Genomic DNA, 18,543 nt, shown 5'->3' with positions numbered 1-18,543 from the left:
TGTTGCCTGTGTCTATGTGCATGTGGTTCTGTCAGTGTGATCATGTGATGTATCTGACCCCAGGAATGTGTCAATAAGGTTTCCCCTTCCTGGGACAATGAATTCACGGTGTTCCTATTTCAATTTCAAGGAGTGTATAAATACCTCTTCTGTTATATTCTGCAAATGGCTTTAGTTGAATTTTGTTAAAACGGTCCTAAATTACAGCGCGCATAGGGGAGTATCTATCTTCCCGCGCTCCGCACGTGAATGGGAAGGGAAATGTGATTAGTGATTCTTGTTGTGGCCCGAGACGCCATGTCAGTTTGTAAACGTCTTTTTGAATCACCCTGTGGCTGTGTGTTGCAGGCGTGGCGGGCACGGTGGAGGTGCACCTGGAGAGCAAGGAGGGCGGCTTCTTCCTGAAGCACGTGTCGCGCCAGCACTACGCCGACCTGGGGCAGCACGCGCCGCCGCCCAGCCCGCCGCCGCCGCCCCCGGACGACGCGGCCGCCGGCGCGGGGGCGGGCGCCGTGCTCAGCGTCGACCGCTTCAGCGTCGTGCAGAGCTCGCGGCCCGTCTCCGTGCGCGCCACCTACGGGCCCTTCTCCACCAAGCAGACGGTGAGCACTCCCCGTCTCACTAGTTCTGTGTCTGTACTCTGTCGGTACAAGCTATTGGGGAATGCGGGTGCTAGATGAGCTCTGGTCGACTTACTTTCAGCTTTGATCACATTAGTCTTCTCACACTGCTTGCTTCCTTCAGTTAACCATAAGCGCATGAGTATTACTTAATGCAAAAAGCAAACACAAGAATAGTAACACAGAAATAATCAGAAATGGACCACAGAAATAAACGGTGAGGCTCGGTATTATAAGTTGCTCAAACAGACCAACCTATGGAAGAAACGAAATTAAATCATTACAATACTGTATTCAACGCCGGCCGTAGTGACCGAGCGGTTCTAGGCGCTACAGTCTGGAACCGCGCGACCGCTACGGTTGCAGGTTCGAATCCTGCCTCGGACATGGATGTGTGTGATGTCCTTAGGTTAGTTAGGTTTAAGTAGTTCTAAGTTGTAGGGGACTGATGACCTCAGAAGTTAAATCCCGTAGTGTTCAGAGCCCCACTGTATTCAACGACTGATTCGAACTGCGGAAGGAACCAGCTACAGGCTCTTTCTGTACGCCACCACCGGCCGCTTGTTATCAGCTTCGAATAGCCGCTTACAAAATGCAAACAAAATAAATAGTTACTAAAGTTAAAATCTTCTGGGTTGTTAGGCCGCGCTATATTTCCTTCGAAAATAATCGACGTTTCGACCCCTCTACTGGGATCTTCTTCAGGATATTTCGGTGTCCACTACTGCTAGAACAATGTCAGAGACCAGTGTCGCGTTATCTTATAAACGGGAGTTTTCCCGCGTTTGTGCTGGAGAAGTACTCCCACTTCTCCAGCACAAACGCGGGACACTTCCCTTTATAAGAGAATGCGACACTGGTCTCTGACAGTGTTCTACTAATAGTCCACACCGAAACATCCTGAAGAAGATCCCAGCAGAGGGGTCGAAACGTCGATTATTTTCGAAGGAAATATAGCGCGGTCTAACAACGCAGAAGATTTTAACTTTAGTGACGACGGCCAGGAAAGTCTGCAGTCTTACATAAAATAAATAGTTACCACATTTAAAATATTTTAGTAAACCACTGAGATAATATAAAATGCCCTCTAAAAGGAAACTCACCTGAGCTCGGTATTGCAAAAAAACTTCTAAACAACAAATGGATGAACAATTAACACCACTTAAATGTGATGAAACACAGGTTGTCCAAACGTGCAGAGATTAACACGAACTTAAAAAAATATCTGTAAAACAGCAGGGATGCTCAACCCGTTGACCGCGATCGACCAGTCGATCACCACGGCTGAATGAGCCGGCCTATTCAAAGCCTCTGTCGGAATCTCTATGTAAATGAGCCGCTTTTGTAAAATACCATGTTTTTGACAATGAGTGTTGCACATGGGATATGTAGATGGTTCGAATGAGAACACTGCGTCTTTCATCTACATTTCACCGCCTTCAACGGTCACGCCAAGCAAGTCTTGTCTATCGCACAGTACTACTCGTGAAGTGTAACCAGGTGCGTTGTGAGTGGGAGTCACTGTGACCCGACAGATGAGGTGCTGTGTGCAGTGCGGGGGTGAACAAGTTCCGCCTCCAGTAGGCAACAAGAACCTTCCACACACAACAATGTGCATGACATTTTCTTAAAGTCAGAATACAATGCAGATAACTTTCGGAAATTAATGAGTGTAAAAACCTACCCTATCGGTATAAAAGTCGCATCGTATGTTTAATCGTTTTCTGGATGAAATTATGTATGTGAGACAGCGTTTTCAACGAAGAACACTGTAAAATCTGTCTCACACTCTGTAAAGTTGGCTCTGACAAAATATCCACCACATTATAATTAACTTGCCAATGATGTGTAAAGGCAAGAATGAAATTAAATCTTTTTCAGCGTTTATGATAGTCGTATTTTAATTTTATTCACATGTGTAATATCTTGAAAATTGAGTAGTAGGCTTACAATTTTTGAAGGAGAGAAAATTGCCTTTTATGTATTTTGTGTAATTAAAATGGTTAATTTAGGCTACGTTGCTGTTTTGTGCTTAAACCTTTATGAATTTTTAGGCCAGTACGTCTCTAAGTGGTCTAAATTCCATGTAATAGATTTCAAGCCTAAAAATGTTGAGCACCTCTGCTTTAAATCAAGCCAGCGAATATAGCAATTAAAATGTAAAGGCTCAGGTGTGATATTGTAAGTAGGTACACTCACTGTTGACCGCTCTGTTCTCAAACAAATTAAGAGTAGGCACAGTTGTGCATTAAATGAACCAGAATTTGATTTGGATAAAAAAAAGGAATAGAAGGCTTTCAGTGACTACAGAAAGGTCTTTCGTATTCGCAGGATATGTACATTACTATGTTCTGGAGAAATAATTAGCACTTCAGTCACCTCGGTTCAGCATGTGCCCCGTTGACTAGTAGGCATAAGGTCTGCCGCGGGCCTTGATAACTTGTTCCATGCATGATAGCATCAATGCATGTAAGCCATCCATGCTGCATTCTTCCAGTTGCAGAGTTCGTCTGTGATACCTCAGAAGTAGGTTTGGGATACTTTTAAGGAAAAACACATGGAAGGTGGACCCACATATTTCGTCAATTGTTGTTTCATAGAACACAATTTATTGCTTGACAACAATATTATACGTACAATTTGAAAAAAAACTTAAAAGAATAGGAATGCTCACAATTATTTTAAGAACTTAAGAACTTGAACTGACTCAATTCATTAATAACGAATTTTAACAATTTATACGATTAAAAGCAGGGCGTAAGACCGGGGGTATACACTTGGCAAGCACAAGAAAGAAGTCACACCGACTAGGCATGGCAATAAGTGGGTTCTAGAAACAATTTTACCAGTAAATTGAATTTCAATGACAGGCACAAAATGTGCTATTAATTTACAAGCATGTTAACACATTACAGATATGGACAACGCCCATCCAAAATACAGAACGAGTAAGAAGTCACGCTACTGATTGTGGCTGTTGTAAAGCCTTTAATGTATAAGCCTCAATAAAAATCCATTAAGCAATAAAACACACAATCCTTCAAAAGCTGGGAAAGCATAAAATTTAAATGTTACTCCCAACTGGGACACACCAGCAGAAACATTGATAATGACCTTTAATAAAAATACAACTGCCCAAAATACGAGATATGTTGGGAGAACATGCAATTTACATGTGATTCCCAACTGGTACACACAATCAGAAACTTGACAATGGTCTTTAATAAATATGCAATTACCCAAAATACAAGGAAAGCTGAGAACTACGTGAGATGCCTATAACAGCGAACAAGGAAGAAGCACGCAAGTTCACAATGAGTGGAGTTAGCTAATTATTGTGGATCAAAAGAAATGTTCAGCAGTTTATATTGATAAGTAAAAGGCCTTAAAACTTAACATGCTTCATAAATAGCAGTAAGGTTGTAAGGTTTAAATGAATATTTAAGGAGCAGGTATAGTGAGGAGCAACTTCGTGCTTGCAGAACATGCTTTAAACCTCGTGAGCTTACTGAATTCAGGATTAATAGGACAGATTAGTGGTTCCCGATTAATCGGCGACACTCCGCCATGTCACGCATCAAACGATCAACTTTATTTAACTTGAACCACCACGACATGGCTGGGAGAGGCACCAGATAGCCGGCCGGCCCAGACGTCGTGCGACGGTGGAAGTGCCGCCGCAGCAGAAAACAAACACGTCTGTGCTCCATGCCCTCTGGCAAAGCTACCTTGCAAACACACATCAGAAGGGAACAGTAATCTGTGCAAATAAAGCTACAGACGAAATAGCCTAAGATGTAGGAAATGTCAACTTATAGCGAAACCGACTACACAAACAAGTTACAACCTTAACACTCATTAAAATTTCTTGTAAGAAGACTAAATACCAACGCCTGCTGATGTAATGATTAAGACATACTCGTCTACAAAGGGTCTCTGACACTGATTATGTTACAAATTTAATTTCGTCAACTCAATTTATGACTGAATACTTATACCCTTCACGGAACAACAGATTGCTGTCAGCTACACCGACCGATGATGATACACACTATCACTCGGAGGCGAGTTAATATTACCTAAGAAGCCCATTAAACTTTCTGTGATGACCCTCATCGAAACCAACTGTAAAGTAAAAATTCAGGGCGAAATCTCCAGAGAAGTGGAAGTGAAGAAGGGACTTAGACAGGGTGACAGTATCTCCTCTTTGCTATTCAACCTTTGCCTAGAAAAAGTCATAAGCCAGATAGAGTTAAATAAAGGAGGAACCTTCTTAAATCGTTCACTGCAGTACCTAGCCTATGCTGACGATGTGGCATTACTCGCACGAAACGCTGCTGTGTTCGGCCAAGCCTATCAACAACTGGAGAAAGGTGCAAATCGAAAAGACCAAGTATATGGCAATGACCAACCAACAAAACCTACCAAATCTCAGGATAGCCGACAGGGAGTTTGAAAGGGTGAGAGACTTCAAGTACCTTGTGTCGACTATCACTGAGACAAATGACATTGGCAGTGAGGTGAAAGCCAGAGTAGCAGCAGGTAACAGATGCTACTTTGCCGCATTACCCATGCTTAGGAGTTCGCTTCTATCACGTAAATCCAAAATCCTCATTTACATAACAATTATAGCACCAGTTGTTATGTATGGTGCCGAAACGTGGACCATGACTGTAAATGAGGAAAGGATCCTTAGCATATGGGAGAGAAGGGTGCTACGTAAAATATATGGCCCAGTATATGAGCAAAAATGTTGGCGTATTCGTACGAATGCAGAACTACAACACCTTTTTGAAGAACCTGACATTGTTACTCCCATTAAAATAAGAAGACTGTGGTGGGCAGGGCACGTGGTCAGAATGGAAGAAGACAGAGCATGTAATGGAAGAAGACAGAGCATGTAAGAGGATTTTTGATGGCAAGGAGGCAGACGGCGCCGGCCGCGGTGGTCTAGCGGTTCTAGGCGCGCAGTCCGAAACCGCGGGACTGCTACGGTCGCAGGTTCGAATCCTGTCTCGGGCATGGATGTGTGTGATGTCCTTAGGTTAGTTAGGTTTAAGTAGTTCTAAGTTCTAGGGGACTGATGACTACAGCAGTTAAGTCCCATAGTGCTCAGAGCCATTTGAACCATTTTTTAGGCAGACGGCGGATGGGACGCCCCAGAAAGAGATGGGTGGATGGAGTTGAAGAAGACATGAAAAAGCTGGGTGTCAGAGGATGGAGACGGAAAGCCATGGATCGGATAGAATGGCAGGATATTGTGATGCAGACGAAGGCCCTCCAAGGGCTGTAGAGACGAGAAGTAGTAGAAGACTAAATATCAACGCCTGTTGATGTGTTGATTAAGACATACTCATCTACAAAGGGTGTTTTGCCTCCGACACAGCTTATGTTACAAATTTAATTTCGTCAACTCAGTTTATGACAGAATACTTGTGCCGTTCACGAAACAACAGATTGCTGTCAGCTACACCGACCGATGATGATACACACTATCACTCGGAGCCGAGTTAATATTACAGGTCCAATTTCACATTAAGACAGACGTGGCCTTGCAATATCAAATATCCAAAAAATAAGAAAACAACACATATCTTCACTCATATGTGAAGGAACTGCGACTTTTAGCATTCCAAGCCGGTGTGTTATTGCCTCCAATCCGTACGGGGGCTCTTCGAGGTGTCGTAAGATCTTAGCTTGCAGAGTAGACTGGGAACTTGACGATCTGGCTCCAGGCGATGTCGATGATGATGATGTTTGGTTTGTGGGGCGCTCAACTGCGTGGTTATCAGCGCCCGTACAATTACCCAGTCTTTGCTCAGTCCAATTGCGCCACTTTCCTGGATGATGATGAAATGATGAGGACAACACAAACACCCAGTCATCTCGAGGCAGGTGAAAATCCCTGACCCCGCCGGGAATCGAACCCGGGACCCCGTGCTCGGGAAGCGAGAACGCTACCGCGAGACCACGCGCGGCGGACAATCCAGGCGATGTCGCCTGATCTTCCCGCAACTCGCTGCTACCAATTCTTAAGCGAGCCGGCAAGCCTTGCCTCCGACGCATTTGACCACTAGCGGACAGGCGGAGGATCCCAAAAGCAACTTGCCAGCCACGTGCCCTCCAGTCGACTTACTGCACCAGGTCCCGTCAAACGAACGACATACGCCTTGACAAAAGAACCTAGCTCGCGACGTATGATCAGATCGATATCGGCAACCCAAGTAGTTAGTGGCGCCAGCGGAATGCCATGCCGCCAAAATTAAAGCGACCATAGCTCAATCTGTGGTGGATGGCACTGGGTCTTGATGCTCGGTTCCTATTTGACCTTGGAACATGGGGTTAAAAGTTTTTAGTTTGGCGCGGACCAATGGCCATTTACATAGCTATTTGAACATCTGTCTTACAGTACGGGATATTAAAAAAGGTTTGAACGACGAACTGTGCCTGGCGCCCAGGCATCTGTGCGAATCGATTGATTACTTTTGAAAAAGATGTTAATTGGGCCGAAATTAATGCTCAGCTAATGACACCATCGTTATGTGCACCGTTCGGATTTTACGCGCAAAAAACACATTTTTTCTGGGAGAGTTTCTAAGCGTGGCGCTTCTGTTCTTTAAAATTGTACGAAGTTCAAACTTTGCACGAAGGTAGAGAAATGGATAAAGTGAAAATAAAACGTTTTATCCAATAACCTTTGTCCGTTGTCGAGATACGATGGTTTAAAGTCGAACTAAGTGTTGCAGGTATAATACATTCTTACGTGAATTTAATATGGAGTAACCGTTTAAAGTGATTCAGATAAATAAAAACTGCGTTCCTAAGATAAAATTGAAAACTCACTTTAAAAAATTAATTCTCACTTTACCCGCAATAAACACGTTTTCTGTGAGTTTCTTGACGTGTACCACCACTGTGTTTGAAACTTCGGCGAACTGTTTCGAATTCTATAAGAACGCAGGCAAATACATATAATTGGTGGTCGTCCTGTCGTTTCGTGAAATATCCACAGATTGCTATGATATAAACAATATGTTTCGAAAGACAATAAAAATGCCTATAGCGGACCAGTCGTCAGCCGAGGGAACAAAAACGTACATCGGTTGCCAAGCTATGGCGGAGGTCGAAATTATGGTAGAGTGAAAGTTGGCAACCAGATTGTAAAATGCTCTTCGCATCATAGCACAAAAAAGACGAATAAGCACTGGGTAGAGTGAGGGATGCAAAATAGAGGAACTAGTTTTTCGACTTTTCTGGCAGCTTCAACATCTACATCTACATGGATACTCTGCAAATCACAGGGTTCATCGAACCACCTTCACAATTCTCTATTATTCCAATCTCGTATAGCGAGAACGAACACCTACATCTTTCCGTAGCTATGATTTCCCTTATTTTATCATGGTGATCGTTTCTCCCTATGTAGGTCGGCATCAACAAAATATTTTCGCATTCGGCGAAGAAAGTTGGTGATTGGAATTTCGTGAGAAGTTTTCTGCGCAACGAAAAACGCCTTTGTTTTAATGATGCCCACCCGAAATCCTGTATCATTTCAGTGACACTCTCTCCCCTATTTCGCGATAGAAGAAAACGCTCCAGCTTACTGAATCGAAGAACCAGGAAAGTTTCTTACCTCGACAAACTGCTATGGATTGTTAACAGATATGGCACTCTACTGTCCTCGCGAGTCTTATAAGGATGGATCTGCAACAATTTGGCATAACTGGTAGTTTTTGAAAGGTTTCATGATGCCTTCACCTGCCGTTCTTTTTATTTCGAGTACGATTGTACAATTTCAGCATTAGGGGCCATTTACAAGTATCTAAAACGAAAGCATAACATGTGTCATAGGAGCAACGACATACATGGCATAAAAAATAGATGGTTCAAATGGCTCTGAGCACTATGGGACTTAACTACTGTGGTCATCAGTCCCCTAGAACTTAGAACTACTTAAACCTAACTAACCTAAGGACATCACACACATCCATGCCCGAGGCAGGATTCGAACCTGCGACCGTAGCAGTCGCGCGGTTCCGGACTGCGCGCCTAGAACCGCTTGACCACCGCGGCCGGCTATAAAAAATAGTTACAATGCGCCTGGTATTTCTACAGATATGACTTGTTCCTACATCAAAATCACAAATGTCACTAAAGTATCCAATGTATAATGCCTTCGTTTTAGATATTTGAAAATGGCCTAAGGCAGAAATTGTACTATCGTAATTGATATAAAAAGAACTGCAGCTGAAGGCATAATGAAATCTTTCGAAAAATTCATCGCACCTGCAGACCATATCGCACTGAAAAATTATATAATTGGTAGTATTGGATAGAACCTCAGTTACGTAAGTGCAGTATAGTTGTGACGTATTTTCTCAGCCACCAACTATCTTTCGAAGAAAGTGCATTGCTTTCTGGTAAGCATCTACACTCCTGGAAATGGAAAAAAGAACACATTGACACCGGTGTGTCAGACCCACCATACTTGCTCCGGACACTGCGAGAGGGCTGTACAAGCAATCATCACACGCACGGCACAGCGGACACACCAGGAACCGCGGTGTTGGCCGTCGAATGGCGCTAGCTGCGCAGCATTTGTGCACCGCCGCCGTCAGTGTCAGCCAGTTTGCCGTGGCATACGGAGCTCCATCGCAGTCTTTAACACTGGTAGCATGCCGCGACAGCGTGGACGTGAACCGTATGTGCAGTTGACGGACTTTGAGCGAGGGCGTATAGTGGGCATGCGGGAGGCCGGGTGGACGTACCGCCGAAATGCTCAACACGTGGGGCGTGAGGTCTCCACAATACATCGATGTTGTCGCCAGTGGTCGGCGGAAGGTGCACGTGCCCGTCGACCTGGGACCGGACCGCAGCGACGCACGGATGCACGCCAAGACCATAGGATCCTACGCAGTGCCGTAGGGGACCGCACCGCCACTTCCCAGCAAATTAGGGACACTGTTGCTCCTGGGGTATCGGCGAGGACCATTCGCAACCGTCTCCATGAAGCTGGGCTACGGTCCCGCACACCGTTAGGCCGTCTTCCGCTCACGCCCCAACATCGTGCAGCCCGCCTCCAGTGGTGTCGCGACAGGCGTGAAAGGAGGGACGAATGGAGACGTGTCGTCTTCAGCGATGAGAGTCGCTTCTGCCTTGGTGCCAATGATGGTCGTATGCGTGTTTGGCGCCGTGCAGGTGAGCGCCACAATCAGGACTGCATACGACCGAGGCACACAGGGCCAACACCCGGCATCATGGTGTGGGGAGCGATCTCCTACACTGGCCGTACACCACTGGTGATCGTCGAGGGGACACTGAATAGTGCACGGTACATCCAAACCGTCATCGAACCCATCGTTCTACCATTCCTAGACCGGCAAGGGAACTTGCTGTTCCAACAGGACAATGCACGTCCGCATGTATCCCGTGCCACCCAACGTGCTCTGGAAGGTGTAAGTCAACTACCCTGGCCAGCAAGATCTCCGGATCTGTCCCCCATTGAGCATGTTTGCGACTGGATGAAGCGTCGTCTCACACGGTCTGCACGTCCAGCACGAACGCTGGTCCAACTGAGGCGCCAGGTGGAAATGGCATGGCAAGCCGTTCCACAGGACTACATCCAGCATCTCTACGATCGTCTCCATGGGAGAATAGCAGCCTGCATTGCTGCGAAAGGTGGATATACACTGTACTAGTGCCGACATTGTGCATGCTCTGTTTTCTGTGTCTATGTGCCTGTGGTTCTGTCAGTGTGATCATGTGATGTATCTGACCGCAGGAATGTGTCAATAAAGTTTCCCCTTCCTGGGACAATGAATTCACGGTGTTCTTATTTCAATTTCCAGGAGTGTAGTTCCAAGATTACCGTAGCACTACAATTACGCGCTCGTTATGAACGACAAAACTTTTTCATTATTCACGTGTGGATAAGAACATTAGTCTTCGTTTCTTTTGTCGACATCATATCACAGAAATTTTCTTTTAAGCTTCGGCATACTTTGAAACATTTTAACAAATGCAGTCATGAGGTACATTTCTTACAGGTCATATTCATGTTTTAATGATTTAGATTCAATCCCAAAGAAAGCGGGTGTTAAAAGGTGTGAAAATTACCGAACTATCAGTTTAATAAGTCACGGCTGCAAAATACTGACTCGAGTTCTTTACAAACGAATGGAAAAACGGGTAGAAGGTGACCTTGGGGAAGATTAGTTTGGATTCCGTAGAAATGTTGGATCACGTGAGGCAATACTGACCCTACGACTTATCTTAGAAGATAGATTAAGGAAAGGCAAACCTACGTTCCTAGCATTTGTAGACTTAAGAGAAAGCTTTTGACAATGTTGACTGAAGTACTCTCTTTCAGATTCTCAATATGGAAGGGGTCAAATACAGGGAGCGAAAGGCTATTTTCAATTTGTACAGAAACCAAATGGCAGTTATAAGATTCGAGGGACATGAAAGGGAAGCAGTCGTTGGGAAGGGAGTGAGACAGGGTTGTAGCCATCCCCGATGTTATTCAATCTGCATATTGAGCAAACAGTAAAGATAAAAAAGAATAATTTTAAGTAGGAATTGAAATCCACGGAGAAGAAATTAAAACGTTGAGGTCTGCCGATGACAGCAAAGGACCTGGAAGAGCAGCTGAACGGAATGGACAGAGTCTTGAAAGGATGATATAAGATGAACTTCAACAAGAGCAAATCGACGATAATGGAATGTAGTCTAATTAAATCAGGTCATGCTGAGGGAATTAGATTACGAGATGAGACACTTAAAACAGTAAATTAGTTTTGCTGTTTAGGAAGCAAAATAACTGATGATGGTAAAAGTAGAAAGGATATAAAATATAGACTGGCAATGGCAAGAAAAGCGTTTCTGAAGAAGAGAAATTTGTTAACATCAAGTATAGACTTAAGCGTCAGGAAGTCATTTCTGAAAATATTTGTATGGAGTGTAGACATGTATGGATGTGAAACATGGACGATAAATAGTTTATTCAAGAAGAGAATAGAAGCTTTCGAAAGGTGGTTCTACAGAAGATTGCTGAAGATTAGATGGGTAGATCACGTAACTAATGAGGAGGTACTGAATAGAATTGGGGAGAAGAAGAATTCGTGGCACAACTTGATCAGAAGAAGGTAGACGCTCTATCCGTCTGAGCCACCGAGGGCACGATTAGAAGAAGGGATCGGTTTGTTGGACATGTTCTGAGGCATCAAGGGTTCACAAATTTATAAATTTAGTATTGGAGGGTAGCGTGGAGGGTAAAAAGCGTAGAGGAAGACCAAGAGATGAATACACTAAGCCGCTTCAGAAGGATGTTGGTTGCAGTAGTTACTTGGAGATGAACAAGCTTGCACAGTATAGAGTGGCATGGAGAGCTGCATCAAACCAGCCTTTGGATGGAAGAGCACAACAACAGAGAGAGAGAGAGAGAAAGAGAGAGAGAGAGATATCACGAAGTTAGTATTGGAGGGCAGGGTGGAGGGTAAAAATCGTAGAGGGAGACAATGACACTAAGCAGATTCATTAGGATGTAGGATGCAGTAGTTACTTGTAGATGAAGAAGCTTGCACAGGGTAGAGTAACATGGAGAGCTGCATTAAACCAATCTCTGGACTGAAGACAACAACAACAACAGTGATTTACATTTATGTTACATTACAAATTAATTATAAATTCGCAAGACTTTCTAATATTGTTTCCAACTTAGTTTTCCGTCCGATTACCGAAAAGTGTGTGTTTGCATTTCATACATCTCTCTAAATAACGTGGCAGCCCTGCCGCGCATCAATTATGAACATCCTGTTTACAATAACTCACATATTCCTCTTGTTCGTTTTACATCGTTTCTCGTTTTTAATGTAACGTGTTCGTGTAATTGCACAAAAGCTCATTTCGCGGCAGTGCCGTTGAATTTAAAACCCAATTACAACGGTTGTAATGGCAAAAATTAATAGAAAGTAATTTCCATTTGATTTTAGCATGGAACAGCGTCGTAAACATTCTAACAAAAGAACCCAAGCAAGTTAGATTTACTGAAAAAGAGTGAATATGCCAATTTCGAACAGAACCTTTTAGCATTTGTTAAAAGATAACGTTGTTTGCGTATTTACTAACGGCTTTACCGCAGCAGAGTGGTGGCAGGTGTATCGTCATGTATGATGCACTTTTTATAGTGATAGTAAATCAAAAGCAGTTATCCTCCTTATGGTATACATCTCCGTTCCTTCGTCTTCTTTCGGTTCTGCAAACTAATGGGCTCGTAAGTGCATAAATGAGGAAAAAATGTCACAGCAACTTAGAAGCAAAGCGGAACTTAGAAATATAGCATATTTCAATGCAGATCGCGATTACTGTATTGGGATAGAGAATAAGGACGTGCTGAACATTATACATAGTGAATCAGATGAAAGATGGGTGTTAGAAAAGTATTCGTCTTAGAACTATGTCGAGAGATCACTCACACAATACTGCTTTGTAGCAAATCAGTTGCTTGTAGCTGTGGTTTTCATTCGAAAGACTGGTTTGATGCAGCTCTCCATGCTAGTCTATCATGTGCAAATATTTCCATCTCTGCATAACTATCACAACTTACATCTATTTGAACCTGCTTATTGTATTCATCTCCATTCTTTCGTAGCGCCATATTTCAAAATTTTCTATTTTCTTCTTGTCTAAACTGCCTATAGTCCAAGTTCCACTTCCGTACAAGCCTGATGTTTAAATTTGTTTAATGTTAACAAGTTCCTCTTTTCCAGAACTTATTTTATTGCTATAGCCAGGTTTCATTGTACATTCTCTCTCTTTCGGTCAGCATCAGTTATCTTATTGCTCAAATAGGAAGACTCGTCTACTACCAGTAGCCGGCCGCAGTGGCCGAGCGGTTGTAGGCGCTTCAGTCTGAAACCGCGCGACCGCTACGGTCGCAGGTTCGAATCCTGCTTGGGGTATTGACGTGTGTCCTGTACTTATGTTAGTTAGGTTTAAGTAGTTCTAAGTTTTAGGGGACTGATGACCACAGATGTTAAGTCACATAGTGCTCAGAGCTATTAGAACCATTTTTTTACTACCTGTAGTTCCTCATTTCTTAGTCCAGTTCTCTCAGTACTGCCAGATTTACTTCAATTACACTCCATTACCCAAGTTTTAGTTTTGCTAATGTCAATTTTTATAACTGCAGTCTCGTTTCTTTACAAATCATAGATAACTTTCCGCTCCTTTAACTTTATCAGCGACTCTTGTTCAGAATCTGAAGAGTATAGACCAATCAACATTGCAAAAAGCTTTCAAATGCTCTAAATGTAGTTTCTTGAAATTTTCTTCTATAATAGGTCGTACTGTCATTATTACTTCACGTGTTCCAGCATTCTTCCTAAACCAAAACTCATCTTCCCTGAGGTCGGCTTCTACCAGTTTTTCTGTTTTCCTGTAAATAACTCGTTTCAGGTTTTGCGATCATAAAGTGTCTTATGGGAACTGGAATTATTACTTACTTCTCATGGGTTGTGTCACGCATCTTGTACACCAGGAGGAGTAAGTTTGTCATGGCCAGCTCTCCCAAGTTTCTCTGAATAATTCTGATGGGATGTCGTCTATTCCAGAGGCCATCCTTCTACTCAGGTCTTCTAGTGTCAATTCTTCTCGAACTATCATCATCATCTACATCCATATTCCACCAGCCACCCTAAGGTGTGTGGCGGACGGTACTTCCCCCAGCCCCCTCCCCTTCCTGTTCACGTCGCAAATGATTCGCGGGAAGAACGATTACTGGTATGCCACCGCGTGGGCTCGAATCTCTCTAATTTGATCTTCATGGTCTTTTCGCCAGATATGCCTCTAGTGCGGTGTTAATTTTGTCGATATGTGCTAACAGGGGTCGTAAAACACGAGATACTCCAGGAGCGACTGAGCAGCGCTGCGTTATGAAGTAATCAGTCGTGACTTAACAATATGTTTCCAATAGTTCATCTAGCACAATTACTTTGCATAAAACGTTAAAAAGAGTGGGCAACACTACTTGAACAGTTTCTCATTGGTCTCACATTTTTATAGTCAGTTCTAAACGACGCTGGGGAAGGTGTGAAGAGCGACGCTATGCACTGGATGACAGGAAACGAGTGATTTAGAGTGACGAATCACTCTGCACCCTGTGGCATGCCGACGAATGGGTCTGGGTTTGGCGAATGGCTGGAGAACGTTATTTGCTACGAAGTGCAGTGCCAGCACTACTCTCCTCCTCCTCCTCCTCCTTCTTCTTTTTTATTCAAGAATTAAGTCCCTAACCTGTTCCTATCACACTCTAGCGTCTCTTCCATTGACCTCTGGGGTCTCGTTTCCTATGTGGTTTGTACTTCAGTGTTTGCTTTGTTAATCCTGGTATCGATATGTTACAGCCACTGTACTCTTTTACATTATTCATTCATTAACTACGTAAATTTCCAACTCGTATCGTTTTTGTACCGTGTCTGACATCTCAGATTGCAACCTTTCGTCCGTCACATAAATTTCATTTCTATGGACTGTGCACGCCTTTCGTCATGTTTTTGATACCTCCACGACTCTCTGCCTTATGTGCAACCACTACTTTATAAAATGTTATTTTTGTTCCTATCCGCACATTTTTGATTAGTCGTCTGAACTGCACCACACATCACCAGATATGTATTTGATTCATGCTGTCCGTCAGTTTCAAGCTTGTAGGTGATCTAATAGGTTAAAATGGGCAACTTTAATTAAAACATGATCATTGAGCACTATGGTGTAACGTGCAAGTTTTTTACATTTAAAAACATAATCTTAGTTTTCCTCTGAGATACAGCATAATTGTAGTTATTGAACGTATGGGCTAGGCAATTTATTGCCCTTTGTCGATTGTACTCACTCTCTCGTAAATTATTCATTCTTATGATCTCTACTACAGTGCGTTAAGAGTTACAACCATTGTCCCATCTATGCTGTAATCAGAATTTTAAATAAGCATTATCGTTCACTAAGGGTCTTCTTCAGCTGTAGCAGCACTGACAAGTGATATCTAAAACATAATAAATATCCATCAAAAGTATTCAGATTTAGAATAATACCGGCATTGCTATGTTAAAACTATAAGAATTTTCGATTCATTAGACAAAACAAATTGTAGACCATGTAATTAAAACTTACTATCATTTATATGTACATCAAAAGTGTTTCAGAACGACTAGCGTATTCATTTTGCCTAGGCATGCAACAAACATTTGAGCATAAAAGCAACAAAAGAACAGCGTAAATTGCGGAAGATTAAGACATTACGGAAAATTACTTACGTGTACACTGGTGAGTGTCAAGACGCAATGTCAACATATGCGATTCAGTTAACAATATGTTTGAGAGGCATTTAAATGAAAACCGAACAGCTCCCACAACGGGACCATGAAATGATTCAATTCAAAAGTAATCAACACACGCGTTAAGACATTTATGCCACTGGGAGACGAGACGATCAATTCTCGTTTCGTAACACGCGGTCGGCTACTGATGGCTCCACAACTACGCCAACTTTTACACTTTCCCTTCCGACTGAAAGCTGCATCCACGCCTGTCTTCTTTCAGGTCGCTGAGATTTCGAGCGCGAGGGAAAACGGAAAAGCCAGCGGTGGAAATATCCCACATCTCCCCTGCCAAAGAAATCCAAAGCAGAGTATACAAGTTCCCGTAAGGTGATGATGACTTCCTTCTTCAACAGCAGGGGAACTCTGCTCCGAGCGATGCAAGGCGCTTCAGTCCGGAACCTTGCTGCTGCTACGGTGGCGCACGTTCGAATCCTGCCTCGGGCATGGCTGTGTGTGATGTCCTTAGGTTAGTTAGGTTTAAGTAGTTCTAAGACTAGGGGACTGATGACCTCAAATGTTAAGTCCCATTGTGCATGGAGCCATTTGAATTTTTTTTGGAACTCTGCTCGCCGAGATGCTCGAGCATGGAACCACAATCAGTGCGTAGCGTTATGAACACACTTTGCAGAAGCTGCGCCATGAAGTCAAAACGCCCAGGAATGCTGTCGGACGGAATCATTCTGTTACACTATATCATCTGCCCACAGACTGCCAGTCGGTTGACGGCTACACTAGGCTTCAGCAATATGTTTGGTAAACACTGCAGCATCATTCCGTAGCCCTAATATTTAACGCTGTGATTTCCACGTCTTTTGCGACCTGAAGAAAGACATGAGTGAATGTCGGTTTGAGTCGAACGAGGAACTGCAAGAGTGGGTGCGGTTGTGGCCGGCCACTTACTGCTGAACGGGAATTGACCTTGTCTCCCAGTGTGGTAAAAGGCTTGAAGTGCTTGGAGATACTTTTGAATGGAATCATTACATGGTCCCGTTGTGACGGATGTTCCGTTTTCATGTGACTACCGCTTATACCACAGACGAGTTGGTTGTAAAGGAAGTTACGTTGCTTGTAGCCACTCGTGCTGATACGTACTGAGGCACTGTGACAGCCAAAGATTGCACAAAAATCGGTACACGAAATGTACAGAGCCTGTACGTCGTTATATTATGTTGAACGTAGAACAAGCAATAGACACTCTCTTGCCGCGCGGGATTAGCCGAGCGGTCTCAGACGCTGCAGTCATGGACTGTGCGGCTGGTCTCGGCGGAGGTTCGAGTCCTCCCTCGGGCATGGGTGTGTGTGTTTGTCCTTGGGATAATTTAGGTTAAGTAGTGTATAAGCTTAGGGACTGATGACCTTAGCAGCTAAGTCTCATAAGATTTCACACACACAGAGACTCTCTTGAGGAAAGTCCGAGCATTCGTCGGATCTACTGAGTGACGTAGTACATGTGCATTACGGTATACATTTAAATTTCGTGGATTTTATAATACATAGCAGATGCAACGGAGATGTCTACGGGGTACTTATGAATAAAGCGCTGCTACTCAGAGAGGTCCAATGTGGGCTGTAATTATCATACGGCAGTGAAATTTGGGAGATTTTCAAATGCGTTAATGCGAAACCGATTTACACTGGAAAAAAAGTTGTTCAAATTTTGGCCACCAGATCCAAATCCGGCGTTGTACCTCGTCGACGTCTCCGGTGACCATACTGAATAGACTGTGTCAGTGGCAGTTGATAATAACTTCATTACGCCTTTCTCACTTGTCTGACCTTTTCTGCCGACGTCCCGTTCCTAATCCATTACATATGAAAACATTTGGGTGTGTGTCGTTTTTGTATTCACAGCGTCAAATGTGCACCTGATGCCGCAATTGGAACTAATTTTTTTCCAGAGCAAATCAGTCATGCATTAACGCATTAGAAAATCTACCAAGTTTCGATACAATACAATAATTGCAACCCACACGGGACCTCTGTGAGTAGCTGCTTTTTAATTATGACCAACCAGTATATTCTAGAGTCGACAAAAAATTGGTTCAAATGGCTGTAAGCACTATGGGACTTAACATCTGAGGTCATCAGTGCCCTAGACTTAGAACTACTTAAACATAACTAACCTAAGGACATCACACACATCCAGGCCCGAGGCAGGATTCGAACCTGCGACCATAGCAGCAGCGGCCTGAAGTGCCTAGAACCGCTCGGCCACAAGGGCCGGCTCTAGGGTCGATATTTTGTTGCAAGTTATTAATCTACTATCTTTCTGAGAGGATTTCCACTCTGCAATGGAGCGGTGCTGTTTAAAACTTCATAGCGGATGAAAGCTGTGTTCTGGACCAGAAACTACATCTGAACTTTTTCCCTTTCGCGGGAAAAGGCTCTACTGAATGAGCTATTCGAGCGGGAAGACCGACCCTACTAGATTTACTAGCGAAAGCTCAGAGTTCGAGTCCCTGTCCGGCATACGGATTTGAATGTACACTCGGTCAAAAACAGAAATAAAAGGGAATAAAGTAAAAAAGCGAGCTTTGGGTTGGTGA

General features: G+C 43.5%; 1 protein-coding gene across 1 annotated transcript in view; it reads left to right on the top strand.

Annotated features, from left to right (window-relative positions):
* Positions 1-297: 297 nt before the first annotated feature.
* LOC126106857 (transmembrane protein 132E) overlaps positions 298-18,543 on the top strand; it is a 264,511-nt gene continuing 246,265 nt past the window's right edge. The window contains exons 1-2 of the mRNA XM_049913292.1: positions 298-307; positions 349-602. Coding sequence (XP_049769249.1) covers positions 298-307; positions 349-602 — 264 coding nt within the window. The remainder of the gene's footprint in view (positions 308-348; positions 603-18,543) is intronic.

Source organism: Schistocerca cancellata, chromosome 1, assembly GCF_023864275.1.
Source record: "Schistocerca cancellata isolate TAMUIC-IGC-003103 chromosome 1, iqSchCanc2.1, whole genome shotgun sequence".
NCBI classification, from domain to species: domain Eukaryota; kingdom Metazoa; phylum Arthropoda; class Insecta; order Orthoptera; family Acrididae; genus Schistocerca; species Schistocerca cancellata.
This window is presented reverse-complemented; position numbering and strand designations above follow the sequence as displayed.